Source organism: Nesoenas mayeri (assembly GCF_963082525.1).
Source record: "Nesoenas mayeri genome assembly, chromosome: 9".
Classification (NCBI taxonomy): Eukaryota; Metazoa; Chordata; class Aves; order Columbiformes; family Columbidae; genus Nesoenas; species Nesoenas mayeri.
In genome coordinates this window covers 6,510,806-6,525,195 of record NC_137557.1, presented here as the reverse complement: position 1 = coordinate 6,525,195, position 14,390 = coordinate 6,510,806, and the positions used below count along the sequence as shown (strand labels likewise).

General features: G+C 42.8%; 1 protein-coding gene across 1 annotated transcript in view; it reads right to left on the bottom strand.

Annotated features, from left to right (window-relative positions):
• Positions 1 to 2,272: 2,272 nt before the first annotated feature.
• LPP (LIM domain containing preferred translocation partner in lipoma) overlaps positions 2,273 to 14,390 on the bottom strand; it is a gene marked incomplete at its 3' end in the record, with an annotated part of 228,428 nt that continues 216,310 nt past the window's right edge. Inside the window, exons 8-10 of the mRNA XM_080349381.1 lie at positions 7,123 to 7,301; positions 3,959 to 4,079; positions 2,273 to 2,401 (exon numbers count right to left, since the gene is read on the bottom strand). Of these exons, the coding sequence (XP_080205507.1) occupies positions 2,273 to 2,401; positions 3,959 to 4,079; positions 7,123 to 7,301 (429 nt within the window). The remainder of the gene's footprint in view (positions 2,402 to 3,958; positions 4,080 to 7,122; positions 7,302 to 14,390) is intronic.

Sequence of the window (14,390 nt, the reverse complement as noted above, 5' to 3'; positions counted from 1 at the left end):
AGACCGCATGTAAAGAAGTGAGCTCAGAAGTATCTTACGTGCCACAGTCCAGGGAGCAGGAGCCCAGATGGAACCTGGCAGGAGTCACGGTGCGAAAAAATCTGTTTATGTCTGAGGCAGTAAAATTCTTGAAGGCCAGGGCAGAAATTTAGTATAAAAAGGCAAATTGCTTTAGCACAGCCACGACGGTGGAGAACGATTTCTTTTGCTTAATGATGCCACCCTTCTACAAAGAAGGATTCATTTTGAGCTGTGAATTTTGGGAATCTTCCCTGACACCGGTGGAGTTTGCCAACATATAAACCATGTAAGAAACAGAGGTTTCAGACTGGTATTTCTGTATTTGAATTTACTGTATACAGCTAAAGCTATTAAATTTCACAGTGCTATTCTGTAAAGGTTAGTGCTAAACTGAAAGGAAATGCACCGTTTGCAGGAGCTGCAGTGAGTATCTCAATCTTCTGTCTTTGCTTCCTATCGGTCTAGCTCATCTAACTTTTATTTTCTTTTTAGCATTAGTGGATATAATTATATCAGGCTTCTGCTATAGTGAATCAAGATGAAAGCACCACATTCTTATTGCTTTTCAGTGGGTGCATGAAAAAAATTCTTATCACTTACTCTTGAAAAGTGCTAGTTTGTCACTTATATGGTCAATCAGCCTGCAACTGTTTCAGTTCTGCTGCTTAATTTCTTAAGTGCAAAGAAAAGTATTTTCTTTGATTACATCTGCAAATAAGATATTAATGTCAATTCAGTGATATGAAAATTACTCCCTCACTATGTAATTTGCACCTTAGTTATTATGGGTTTCATGAACAAGAATATTATAGCTGCTCAGAATGCTGTGAATTTCTAATTTTTTTTACTTTTTTTTTTAATTAACCAAACTCAAAACCCCATCAATATGAGAAAAAAACAGCTGGACACAGATAACCATTTACCTTGGCATATGTATTAATTCTGCACAGAAGATGAAAACACTGCTGCTGGCCCAGCACTCTTCTGCAATGACATTTCACCAAAGTGAAGTTAAAAGTGGCTGGGATGAAAATGAAATAGGGAAAAAAAAAATGCTTACTTTTTGGAATGGCATAGAAAAGGGTTTAATACTTTCTTTAGCTTAAGATAAAAACTGAACAACAGCATGTTTTAGGAGGATTCTTTTTGCCACTGTTGAAATAAGAGCCTTAATTTTTTTAATGAGAACTCCAGATCTTTGCTTAAACATCTACCCAGAAAGCAACACTGCCAGTGGTCCCACTAGATCGGGGTGTGAGAGAGTGGCATAAGATTTTTCTGAGCATCACTTTGCACAGCAGTTCCATGTAGTTCTTTTTTAATTTTTTCTAAACCACTGGGATTTAAAAAATGTGTTTCTAGCCTCGCATCCTTAAAAGACCTTCTCAACAGACACGATTGGCTTATACCTCTGGTAAATCAAAAGCACATTGTGTGTGTATGTGTAGTGTGTGTGTGTGTAGTGTGTGCAAGCTCACATCTTTCTGTGATTGCTCATACATTGTGAACTGGAAGCATCACTACTGAATAAATTTATGCAACAGCAAAATATAACTTCATAAGAAAAAGAAAAAAACCCTATTGAACTGGAAGGGAATGGAGACAAGTAAGGGCTTAAGAAAAAAGGTACAGATAACAAATCTGTGTCCTAAGGATACAAGGTCACACCTACACTCTTAGGTACAGTATGGTTGAAGTTGCATTGTTTGTTTAGTGATGAGAAGAGCACTGGGTCTGCTCTCAACACCTTCTAGGGCAGTGGAGCTGTTTCTGCTGGTGATCCAGATCCTATTGAAGTCAAAGGGAAGCTCCCCCACGGCTTCAATGAGAGCTGGCCAGGTTACCAAAATAACTTGGGAGGAGGAACCAGCTCAGGCATCTTTCACCTTCTACCTTCATGAACTTCTTAAGAAACAGGAATCAAACACAAAAATATAGTTAAGGACCATGTTCAGACCTCCTTCTACAGGCAGGTAACTTAGATGCTGTGACCACTTATCTCCATGAGCTGCAGAGAAAGCAGGTCGCCCGACTTGCTGCCCTCCTGAAAAGCCACATCTAAATCAGGTGCCTGTCACGGGCGGTCTGAACACGGCCTCTCAAACTACCCTCTTGTTCCAAGACCTTCCAGTTCTACATTTTATTTATTTTTTTTAAAGAACAGAGATTCAGACCCTAGGCTGGAAAGAAATCATGCAAAGCTTGTGCAATATCCCCCAACGGGCATCCTGGGGAGGGTCACAGTTGATACTCAGAGATCAGTGCTGGCCTTGGCAGTCAGAGCCTGGATCCGAGCAGAGTTGCAGGTCTTGCAAAGGATGTGCCCGTCCAGAGGGTAACAGCCCTGATTGTCCCCTTCAGACAGGAGGCCACCACAGTCCTAGGAAATAGGCAAACAGAAAGAGCAAAGTAAATAAGAAGGAAGAACGAGATCAGCTGAAGAATCTATTAGTCTCTCTCCACCATATAACAGCATTCTGCATGAGTCAGCGTAAAGCATGAAGCTGAGGTACGTGATGTCTTTCATGATTAAGCCATTTCCTGATAAGAGACAATGCTGCAGAAAAGATAGGTTCCCAAGCTCTCTGCTGAATTTAATCCAATTCAAAATAAAGAGATTATTCTCTTCACATTTCTGAGGAAGGAAAGGTCTTTAACACTGGAGAAAACATCAAACTTAAGCACATATTTATTAATGCAAAAAAAAGGATAAAAAAGAAGCATCACTGAGAAGGAAGTTTGGTACCAATATCTGACCGCAGGTAATCTCCTACAGAAAAGTTAATGCCACAAAGCTATAGCATCCATTCCATAGGTGACAGCTAAGCAAACTCCCCGCCTGTCTCCCCTTACGAGAATTGTCACCTGTGTTTGCACTGCAATTGGCCCAAAAAAGAGTGTGGCTGAAAGAACAATGTCACTGAGACAGGCACATGGAAGTCCCACTAAAAGGCCCAAATCCTGCTCCAGAGACCTCAGCTCTAAGTGTGCAAGGCTAAGTATAGCAGCTAGGAAAGCTGGGAATTATCCCTGACATTCAAGTGTGTGAAGCTGAGGTATCTCAGCAGTCAACATGTGGATATGCTGCATGACAAACTAGGATCTACAAAGTTTAGTGTAGGAATGGACCGGAGTCTTTACAAAACTGGGACTAAGTAATGGGCTGACATGCACTCTGGAAGCAAAAGTCAGATTGAGAAGTGAAGCAGATGGCTCAAGTCTCAGCCTAGACCTTTAAGCCTTAGTCCATCCTTCTTTCAATTTAAATTTATTAAAACCTGCAACTATGATAAGAAATACATTTGGTCTCATTTTCTCACCCTGCCATCTGGCTGATGTATTATCCAACAAGCAACACTTGCAATGAAGAATTTTGGAAGTTTCCTAACACAGCTGTTCCCACATGTTAATTGCTTTAAGGTGATTTTTCTCCTCTGTCTTCAGATTCTTACCATCAAAATTATACAAAGTACATAATGAAACTGAACAGGAAAGTAGCACAAAAAGCATTGCACAAAACAAGAATGATCATGTTTACGTGTCCATTAAAATTCTTCAACCCAGAGCCATATGTTGAGTTTCCTGTACAATCTTGCTCAAATTCTAACTTGCATTAGCTTTCATTTTAAGAACATAAAGATGAAAAACATTTGTGTCCAAACTATAATTTATGATGTTCTCAAATGTTAAGCCCTAATTACCTGAGTCACATTCTCTTGCTCTCCTAATGAACCTGTTACAAACAAGGGACCTGATTTTTCTTCTCATTTGCACTGATACAAATGAGGAAAAATTCCTTGCATGCTGAAGTCAATGAAATAATTTGATTGTAGAGCCAGTGTTACAACAGGGTATATCTGTCGTGTGTATAACTTGAGGCGGCGATTAAATTAAGTCAACCTTTGCTCTCTGTCCTTCACGTGATTAGAGTACGAACCTCACACCGGTAGCACTGGACATGGAAGTCACGATCCAAGGCGACAATGCGTACAGTCTCCTCTTGTCCCGGGGCCGGCATGATAGGCTCCTTACACACTGAACATCTCGGTGCAAATTTCCTGAAGAAAGAAGAGGCAGTCCCAGTTAAACTCAGGCTGAAAGTTTTTGTTAACTGCACCAGCAAGCCAGAAACGTGTGTATTTGTACAAAGTATGTACACATGTGTCATGGTTTGCAGCTCTGCACAGCTGCCTCCTTGGAAAGAAGACAGGAAGGAGCACTTTAGTCTTACAACACAATTTCAGGCTTGCAGGATATTAAAGAGCATTTTGCAGACTATTAAGTGAGGACTTCAAGAATATCTGACAGGCAGCAAAGCATTTTTTGCCCGCCCTAATTAACAAAGTGCCTGTTGAATGACCCATGATTGTGACATCTATGCACTTGTGCAACCCTCAGGCTCAATCCCCAGCCTAGCTCTAAGAAAAGTCCATGCAAATCCTAAAGTTAGAAAGATGACCAGAATCTGCTTCAAGACTTGAAATCTCTTGAAAATCTTGAAAATCTCTTGAAAAAAATACCAAGATATTAAAATTTGGAGATTGGAACAAATAGGCAAAAAGCCTTAATAGAGATGTTAAAAAGATTTGCTTTACACTACATTAATTTGTTGAAGTTTATCCCATCCACTTTAGACTTTAAATCTTTCTCACTAATGCACACCTGAGCACACTCCTGGCTGTGTTCACTCTCAAACAAGAAGCATCATGGCAATTCTGACTTGCTGCATTTTGTAGCTAAAGCCAACTCTCAGTTATTCATTAGTGGCTTGAAAGCGAACAGGTCTGGGTGCAGTGACAAGTGCAACGCTCTCTCTTCCACAGTGAGCCCAAGACAGAGTTCTGCAGTGACAATCACTCATTGTGTGAACAGACTGGCCTGGTCATCTCAGGGATCAGGAAGAGCACAGACTTTTTCCCCATATATTGCCCACTGTATGCCCTTCTGGCTAATTCACATATGTTCTGTATTAGCTCTGGTCTTGCTCCCCCCTGTTGCCCATGAGAAATGGTGATCTCTGCTCCCAGGCAGGTGGGGAGATGCTTGAGAACATTTAACCCCTGGTGAATTATTTGCTGGTTTGGTTCAAAACCTATGGATGCTAATTCCCTGGTTACAAATTCTACTCACAAAAAAACCAAACTTGCACCTACAGAATCTACAGTCATGTAATGAGAGCCAGGATCACGGGCTATGGAGCAGCACAGGACAACACTTATGGCAAACGTTAGAACACGAGGTGATCAAAAGTCCTTCTCTTCTGAAACACACAGGAAAGATTGACTCTGCCACCCAGCCTGTCACATTAACCACCTCAGAATTAACTAGCATAGAAAAAAATACTTAAAAAAAATTCTATCTGTACTAGGAATAAAGAAAAATATTAATTTCACTGGCAGCAGATGAAAGATGTCTCTGTAACTGCGATCTAAGGAAAAAATGAATTAAACAGTAGCTATAGTGAGCACTCTGAAAAATAACTTAAATGGATCATGATACGACCGGAGCTGTAATCGCAGTTAATTATATGCTGCTTCATGCAGGCGCTTCCTTGTGCCATTTAGTTCAAATGTGGTGCTTAAAAACAGTTCAACATTTCTCTGTCCAGGCCACAGTGGGTAATTCATTATGAGCCAAATATTAACTCCCAGGATCCAGAGACGACTCCTGCAGATTTCAGGGGATGTGGATGTGCTCAGGGAGTAGCTACATGACAGTGTGAGTATCAGGTACAGTTTTGTTATCAAGAGGATGTACAAGATGTGGAGCACTTGATGTCCAGACCAGAAGGACATGTCATCCCTGATCAATTAAAATAGGGCTGGCTGAAGTGCTGCTAAACGTGTGGTCTTGTATTATTCCCGTCATCTTCCCCTCAGTCTTTCACTCAATGATTCTGTGTCCTTTCCTTACATTGACAGCCTCCCACTTCTCACTCTCAGCACCCTGAGGTCCACATCCAGTCACTGTCAAAAGACTTTAACAGGGGACATCAGCTCTTGCTCCCAACCTTCCTCCTGAAGGCTTGTGAGCCCTTGGTCTGCAGGGTTTGGAGAAGCAATCTCCAAATCCTAAGTGGGTGTGAAGGAAACCCTTCAGGAGCCTGAGTGGTGCATAAGCCTTCTGTTGGGCCTGTGTTCAGGACCAAATTTTGCCTTACACACAACTGCTGGCACAGAAAAGCAAGGAGACACAGCAGCTGCCAATTAAGCCAGCCTACCTGAGCTACAGGGAACATCCTCATGTTGAATTTTAACATGCTAGTTGATCATGGCTGCTTCCCTTTCTGTCGAGCCAACCTGCTTCTTTGAGCTTTCAGGCCCACACACTGATGTCACAAGGCTCTAATTAAGTCTACCCCCTTAGAAATTAAGAGATAAATGGTTGAGATGTAAACTCACATTTGTCAGTATTGATTTCCTCTTTTAATTGAAGGGTGTAACATGTCTATCTCTTCTATACAGGGGAAACATTTGTGCTCTGATTATATCTACCTGTCTTCCCTCGATTAGTTGTGATGGTGGGGGTGGTAGAGTGGCAGTGACAGAAACTACTTGCAACTATACCTTTCAACTTGCTTTAAATAGCAGTTTCACTATAAATTATTACCAGCACTGTATTTTTAGCAGCTTTAAAAAAGCTCATTAGGAGCTCGAAACAAGAGGAGCTGTGAGCATCCTGTGGCCACCTAGATCCCTCTAGCTGGTCAGCAAACACCTGCAGAGTTCAATAGTACAGAACCTCCCTTAATTGCTCGGTGGAAAAGGGGTCAGATGTTGATGTGGAACTGAAGGTACAGGCAGCAAGGAGGAATCTGCATGTGCTGAGCGCAGGGGAATGTGGGGGGGTGCAGAGCATTTAAAAAGGAGGAACAGAGGTTATCCATAAGTTCCGCTCTAAGCAAAACCAAGATTAAGTAGCGCTGGCCCCTAACCAATTTATCTTGTGTGCCTGCTTGGAGCAAAGCTCTGCCTGCTATTTAAGAGCCCTAGGAGGAAGTGGCTGAGGGTTCAGATCTTTTCACACATTCAGGAAAAAAAAAAGGAGGATTTCTAGGGACAAAAGAGAAAGCAAAGCCACTGAGAGCAGCTTGGGCCATACTTATGGAAATCCTCGATGCAGTGGATGTTCCCACCAGCATCCACAGTGAAGGGGATCCCATCCAGGCTGCGGTGGCACATCACACAGGTGAAGCAGTGGGGATGGTAGGCCTTCCCGGTGGCTCGAAGGATCCTTTCCATGATGGGCTTTGCACAGACGCTGCATTGTTCCAGCGTGTTCTGCAAATAAAACACACGAAACAGATGTGAGCACCATCCCAGCAGGACATTTACAAAGGTCAGCTGGGTTGGAAGCTGCTGCTACTTAGAAGCTTTAAATACTTTCTTTTCATTCCTTCTAGATAAGCACAACATAGTCAACAAAGAGAATGATAATGCTACAGGGCCTGGGTCAAGTCTTTAGTATAGTGTGAGAACACAAACCAGAGGCTTCTCTCAGCAGCTCTGATAAATGATCAGAGATGGCCCATCAGGTGGGTGTATCTGAGACACTGCAGCTTCTGTAGCCAACAGCACGTGAGCCTCTGGACTGCCCAGTCTGAATGACCTTTTGCAGCTGAGTTGATTAGAGACAACCTCCACAATGTTCAGTGCAAAGCTGAAGCTCAAACTCCTGGGGCTACACAGAGACCCCGTAACTGCTCTGCCATTACAGCTCCCATAAAGGATCTTTATCTGCCTTGTAAGAAAATCTTGATCTCCCTCTCCTACCACAGCAACTACTGTTGAGTTTGCAGAGAGAACAAAGCAGTGTCTGCAATGAAAGCATCACAAGGACAGGAGCTCAGGATGACTTAAACTGTTCATTTGTCTCTGGCTCAGGATGCTTGAGATAATGACTGTGAAATGCCAGCTCTCAGGCCATGATCCTTGTCACACAGGTTTCACATACCAGCCTGCTTCAAACGTGCTGGAGCCAAAAAAAACCCCCACCTTTTAAGTGGGGTCCATCAAATGATTCATCTCATTTCAGCCCTCAGTAACCCTTGCAGTTACTTACAGAAACAGTAAGATAATTCCACTTCAGATGGCTGGCTGTGAGACACACCAGCTGTGCAACTTACCCTTTCAAACCCAGCCCCTTCAAGACACATGCCATGAATGGAGAGTGCAACCCGCATATGCAAACAATAAATCTGTGGCAATGATTTGGGTCATTTCATTGGACTTTAGGAAAGCAAACTTCACCTACTACTCCTGCTTGACACATCTTGAGTTATTGAATAATGTTATTAACCAGCATTTGAATCTTGGATGAAGTAGAAAGTCTGTGATTATAATAATGATTAGGATTAAGACAGACAGAAACAATGAGGCGAGGGAAGGGAAGGAAAAAAAAGTCTAATGGGCCAGAAATATAAAAAGTTGCTGGAAGGCAGATCATGTTGACAAACACAGGAAGGCTAAAGTTCTTCTGCTTCCTCATGCAACAAAATTCCCATGGAAAGTAGTGCTTTGACTGACCGCATTGTTATTGCTTCTTTGAGCCAATATTCTCAGGGCAAGATCCAGCCCTTACATGTGCAGCCAAACTGTATTGTCAGGAGATGAATCACCCAGGAGCTCAGAGAGGTTACTTCTACACTCACATATTTGCTATTGGACGTTATCTCTAGGCTGTAAATCACTAGTAAGATACAAACACAGAATTACGCAGGTTCATATCAGAAGATCAAAAGGATCAGTTTTGAAAAGGTTGGTATGAAAAGTTCTGAATTTCAAGCTGTATGAGAACTGCCTCACATATTTGTGAAGAGAGCACAGCCAGACGAGCATTGGTTTTAGACTGGATTTTGCTTTATGCCTTGTAATAATGGGCAGGAAAGAATTATTGCTGGCCTTTCTGTCTGGTTGCTGTCACTATCATCATCATTATAACAGTAGCTGGTATGCCAGAAAAAACAAGGTCAGTGATTTTCTCTTTGGAGAAATAACCTGGCAAATTTACCATTTCGCTTTGCATAAGCAGATCACATCATCTCAGTCTGCATCCATGATGTTCTCTGTATCGCCAAGGAAGGAATGCAGCGTACCTGCAGGTACTGATGGAAAATTGTGCCACTTGTAAGGCATTTGCTATGACACCTTCTGAATATGCACAGGTATGGAGTGTTTGCCTCAACAAGTCACAGCTTGCTTAATTTCCAACAGTTGCCAACAACTCAAGCCAAAGCATGAAAACAGGGCAAGCAAAACACAGCGATTCCTTAGGATTTGCTTCCAACCTCCAGGGATTTCTGACTTAGGGACTCTCTGAAGCAGAGCCTGACTTCTCCCTACTTACCCTCAAGTGGATATTTCTGATTTCCTGATCACTTTTTGAATTCTGACAAACACTGAGCACCCACAACATGGCTAGGAGTTTCACAGCTTACTTATGTGTTGGGGGCTGATAACCTAAACAGTTCCCATAACCTACTACCACAACAACCTTGAGCACAGCCCACCTGCCTGGTACTGTGAACAGAGCAGAAACCTGCAGCTGCAACCCACCCTGTGAAGGGATTTAACATCAAACAGCATGGCCTGGAGATGCTCTCACTACAGATCTGATACAGCTCCTACTCACACATTTCAGACACACAGAGTTCAAGACTGCAAGGGATCATTACAGTCATCTTGTCTGACATCTCATGTTAACGCTCACTTTGGTGGCAGTTTTGCAGTGACCAGGACAGCAGGTAATCACACTTCTGGATTATGCCTTCAGAAAACACATCTTCTGCTCCCAAATCTCAGCTCAGTCACACTGTTTGACATTCTCACAGCTAAGTAAGACAAGCGTTTTAAATGAACCAACTCCTGATGAAGCCTTCTATGCAACCTGAAAATCAGACCTGAGAAACTTATTCTTTTCATCCTTCCAAGTCTGCACCAGTGAGGAAAAACAAAGTCATTAATTTCAGACTCCAGCTCACTCCCTGTCTGGGAGTATATTTGCTTAAGCCTCTCTCCTTGCTAGAACCCTGGCTCAGACCCTTCTCTTCAAGGTGTTACTAGAAGATGCCAAAGGGAAAGCTTCCTTGATTCACACCCATTTGACATCAGGTTGCTGTAAGGCAGGATTTGGCCTGTGGAGCTAACAGGGTTTTCTTTGATTCTCTAATCAGGTTATCCCACATGCCTAAATGCTGCTCCAGCAGCTAACAACCTGCACAAAGGTATTTGTGCACATTGTGGGAATAGCATCCCCACAAGATTATAAGTTTGCCTTCCTGTTTTTGTTCTCTTTGGCAGTTTAGCTAATTCTCCTAGCACCTACCTGAGGATTTCAGACCTTCAGAACAGCAAGCAAGAAAAAATAAGCAAACAAAAAAAACCCCAAACAGCCCCATTTTTCTCCTTTTCTCCCAAGGTGCTGTTGCCAGCCCTCTCAGTAATCAAGAGGTAGAGCTGAGTGCATCGGATGAGCTACACAGAGCATCAAAGCACAGCACAGAGGAGGGAGATGAGAATGAGGTAGGAAACATCAGAACCAGGGGCTGTGGTCAAATTCACATCATGAGAAAACAGACCACAAATCCAGCACGGGCTGAAGAGAAAGTTTACCATCCTTTTCCCGTATTTTTGGCTAAGATGCAGAGACTGCCCTTCTTTTTATAGAGAAGCTTGTTTCTCTAAATCCAACTGATTTTGGGGGTTTGAAAAGGATGTGGAAGGAATTATCCATTTCCAAGTGGAAGGGTGGCCCAGTGTTGAAGTCTGAGTCTTGGTCCATATCCACAACAAAGAAAAAGAATCTCACCTGGGGAGAACAAAGCACCCTAATACACCAGTAAGAAAAATAACCCCATAAAAAGACACACTAGAACACAAACAAATAACTGAAATGACCAGGACACCAAGCATCAGCTTGCAAGTAAAAACTAGGAGATTTAAACACGTACAGTAGAATCAGCAGCAAAATGGAAACGAGGTGTTTGGGAACAAGTATCCGACAGCAAGTGGTGGGGGGAGTTGTCTGAGGGCCTTCCTGTAGCAATACTTACCCCTTCAGAAACCACAGAAAGCCGAAGGGATTTGCTCTGCAGATATTTGGTTTAAACATGGGACACAAGTGAAAATCCAAACTTCTGGGGTGCAGGAGCCATTGAAGGCTGGTAGTGGGACGTTTGAATCCCCTCCTGAAAATTTCACATCCCAGATGAAAACAGCTGGCAAAAAGCTTCAGGGAGCAGAACTGCAGTGACAGCCTATGGGCTGCAGCTCCTCCTGCTTCCTTAATGTTGTACATTATAACCCCTCATAACCAAATTCTGGGTGACTGTAGTAACTCACAATATAGTGCAGCACAAGGACCCTCCCACAATGAACTAGCAGTGAATGCACAACGAAAGCCACACAGAGATTAGTCATTGCTTCTTCTGTATTAGCAATTTATCCAGAGCTCTAATCAACACAAATCTCTCCTGCACTCTGAGCAGCAGACTGAGGAGAGCGCACACCTGGGGACATCAGCACGGTACAGCTTATTTCGCTGGGAGAGTGAAGTTCTTGGAATAAATTACATTGGCAACTCATGCACAGGGACATGAACTCACTTTCTGTGAGCACTGCAGAAGAAACATCTTTCGGAGTGATTGTGCAAAAGAGATGGTAGTAGTTGCAGGAATCAAAAGTGACTATTGTGCTGAAAAACAGGCACACGGTCAACTACTGTAGTTGAACTGTAACTTAGTAAAGTGCGGTAAGTGAATTGCTTCAAACCTTGTGACTCCGTCCTTCATTTCCTCAGACTGCAAGAAGAGCAGAGCAGGAGACATTTTCCCCATTGTGGGATAATTTCTGAGGCTTGAAAATGTTTCCATACTTAACTGAAGACAGAACACTTTAATCTCAAGAAGGCTGGTGAATTTACAAACCCCAAATTAGATCAGGTCAATTGAAACACTGCACTTCAAATAATTTCAAATGGTTTCATTTAGGTCTTGGGTCTGCAAATATATAGTTGGATTATAAATTAAAGTAGACATTGGTGGAGGGGGTAAGTGTCAAGATGTAACTTCAACACTTTCAAAACCTTTTTTTTTTGGCATTATTTCTAGAAAAGGAAAATCCAAGACCTGATTTTCTCCGCCTACCCCAAATCCCCAGCGGCTGTCTCCACAGATGGGTAAATATTGTCAAACACAACTTTTAATTCACTAATGGCCAGTAAGAAATTTCTTCCTCTGTAGTTGTAGAGGGAATTTGGGTATGTGTGAGTTAATTCTTCTCCCTTTGCCTGACCAGCTGGACACATTATTTGCAGTGGGGGACACTCTCCCTCCCCTCCTGCTGCTCTCAGAGGGGCAGGTCCAGCAAGGGAGAGCCCTGCAAGGCACCTTAGCTGATTCTCTGGTGTCCCAGCCACATTGCCACAGCTGCATCAGTGTGTTGGGGCAAGAGATGTGACCCAACAGACCAAACTATCCTGGTAAAACCCCTTAAATTCAGACATTTGAAGCAGTGAGCTCTTCATCCAGTATAGCTACTTTTGCTGGGAGAGGGGAAGAAATACTGGGATAAATTAAATTGGCAACTCTGCAGCATTACCAGTATGATGTGGGTTTGAGCTGGGCATATAGCTACCAGCTGCACAGGGCAGACTCAGGCCCTGGAGGTTGCTGTATTCAGTGGCTTTCAAATAGTTCTTCCATTCGGCTCAGTTTTTAGTGGCTTTCCCAGCACAGTAGCAATACCACGGCTGGCATGCTTCCCCTCTGCTGGAATTTGCTTTTCTTGTCAGGAAAACTGAATTCAGCTTTGTGTTTTTGGACTTGGAGCAGCTGGAGGTGAATCTGGCAGAAAGTCCTCTCAGCATACAGGGTGAAGGAGTCCCTTCCCCTTGCCCTGTAACTACGAGAGAACGCCTGGATATATTAGATGGCTTACGTTAGTAGCAAAGATGACAGTGACAAGCAATTGAGCCCACAAATGTGCAATAACATAAAGACCATGATGAAAATGGAACAGGGCTTGAGAAACGCTTCACAAATGATAAGCAGATGTCAAAATATGCTCTATGGTGAGAGGGAGAAAGAGAACCATTGGCTCCTTCTTAAGACGGCTGTCTTCTCAAGTGAAGGCTGAGGTGGATTTGCTGTTGTCTGAGCATACAAAAGGCTGGAGAGGAAACCTAGAGAAGGCTGCTGGATCTGGCAGGCACACGAGCTGGCTGTGCTATCTGGAAAAAGGTATATCTTTTTAATAGTGAACATAATTAATGTTGCAAACAGCACAGGCAGGGACAGGGTGATTTCTGTGTTGTTCAGTGCAGTTCAGATAAGACTCACGTCCGTCTCTCGTACCAGCAAGTTGAGAGGGATGAAGGAACATCGGGGTTAAATGACCTGCTCTGCATTAGGTTCAGTGTTCAACCACAATCACACTGACTCCTTCCAGCTAAAAATCCACAAGAAGCCTGATGCTGGAAATTACTTAACTACTTTCTGGCGCTCAAAGCTACTCATCTTTCTGCTCTGACAACACAGAGATCTTTGTCACTTCAAAACAGCAGTGCCTATGAGTGTAACAAATGAGAGATCCATTCTCTAAACTGGTGGGCTGGAAGATAAAATGCATGGATTTTACTTCTGACCTTTCAACCAAGTAATTGTCAGGGGCAAAGCACTCCCATGCTCTGTGCCTTGCTTGGCCTGTAAATAAAATGGCCGCAAAAGTTGTATATTCCAGTGAAAAACTGGATGGTGCGAGGATTCATAAATATTAGTGAAGTAGTTTGTGTGCCCAAATGGTTACTTGATGGAAACAAGGTAATAGTCAAAACCTCGTCTTTTTTTTTTAAATCTATAATAATTTCACACACCTCAAAAGTCAACCAGGTCTGACTTCAGGAGCTACAGTACTGGGGAGCAGCATCTGAGCTGTTGCTCATAGTCCAATGTGGCTAAAGCAATTTGCAATAAGTGTTTTAATACTGGGGAAATGCTTCTAGCTTACAGTTGACTTAAAAAAAAGCATGAGAATAAAAAAAGTCTATAGGCTTATGAAATTTTTTCAACAACAACAATTACAGTCACATGCAGTACACAGTTGCATGCAAACAACTGAAAGCATTCATAACAATGTCCTTTTGCATAGTAGTTGCTATGTATCTTGGTAATCATCTCCTGTTCCTTCAGTAATATCTATTGTAGTAAAGCTGCATTTCCAAACCTTCTCACATCTTCTCTACTGCCACCAGAACAGAGGAGCTGCACGTGCCCTGCAGAACTGAAACAGGGCACTGTGCACATTGGAGAGCACAGCTCACACTTGCTGTTAGCAGCTTCCAACCACACCACACGCAAGGTATAAACCCCAGTA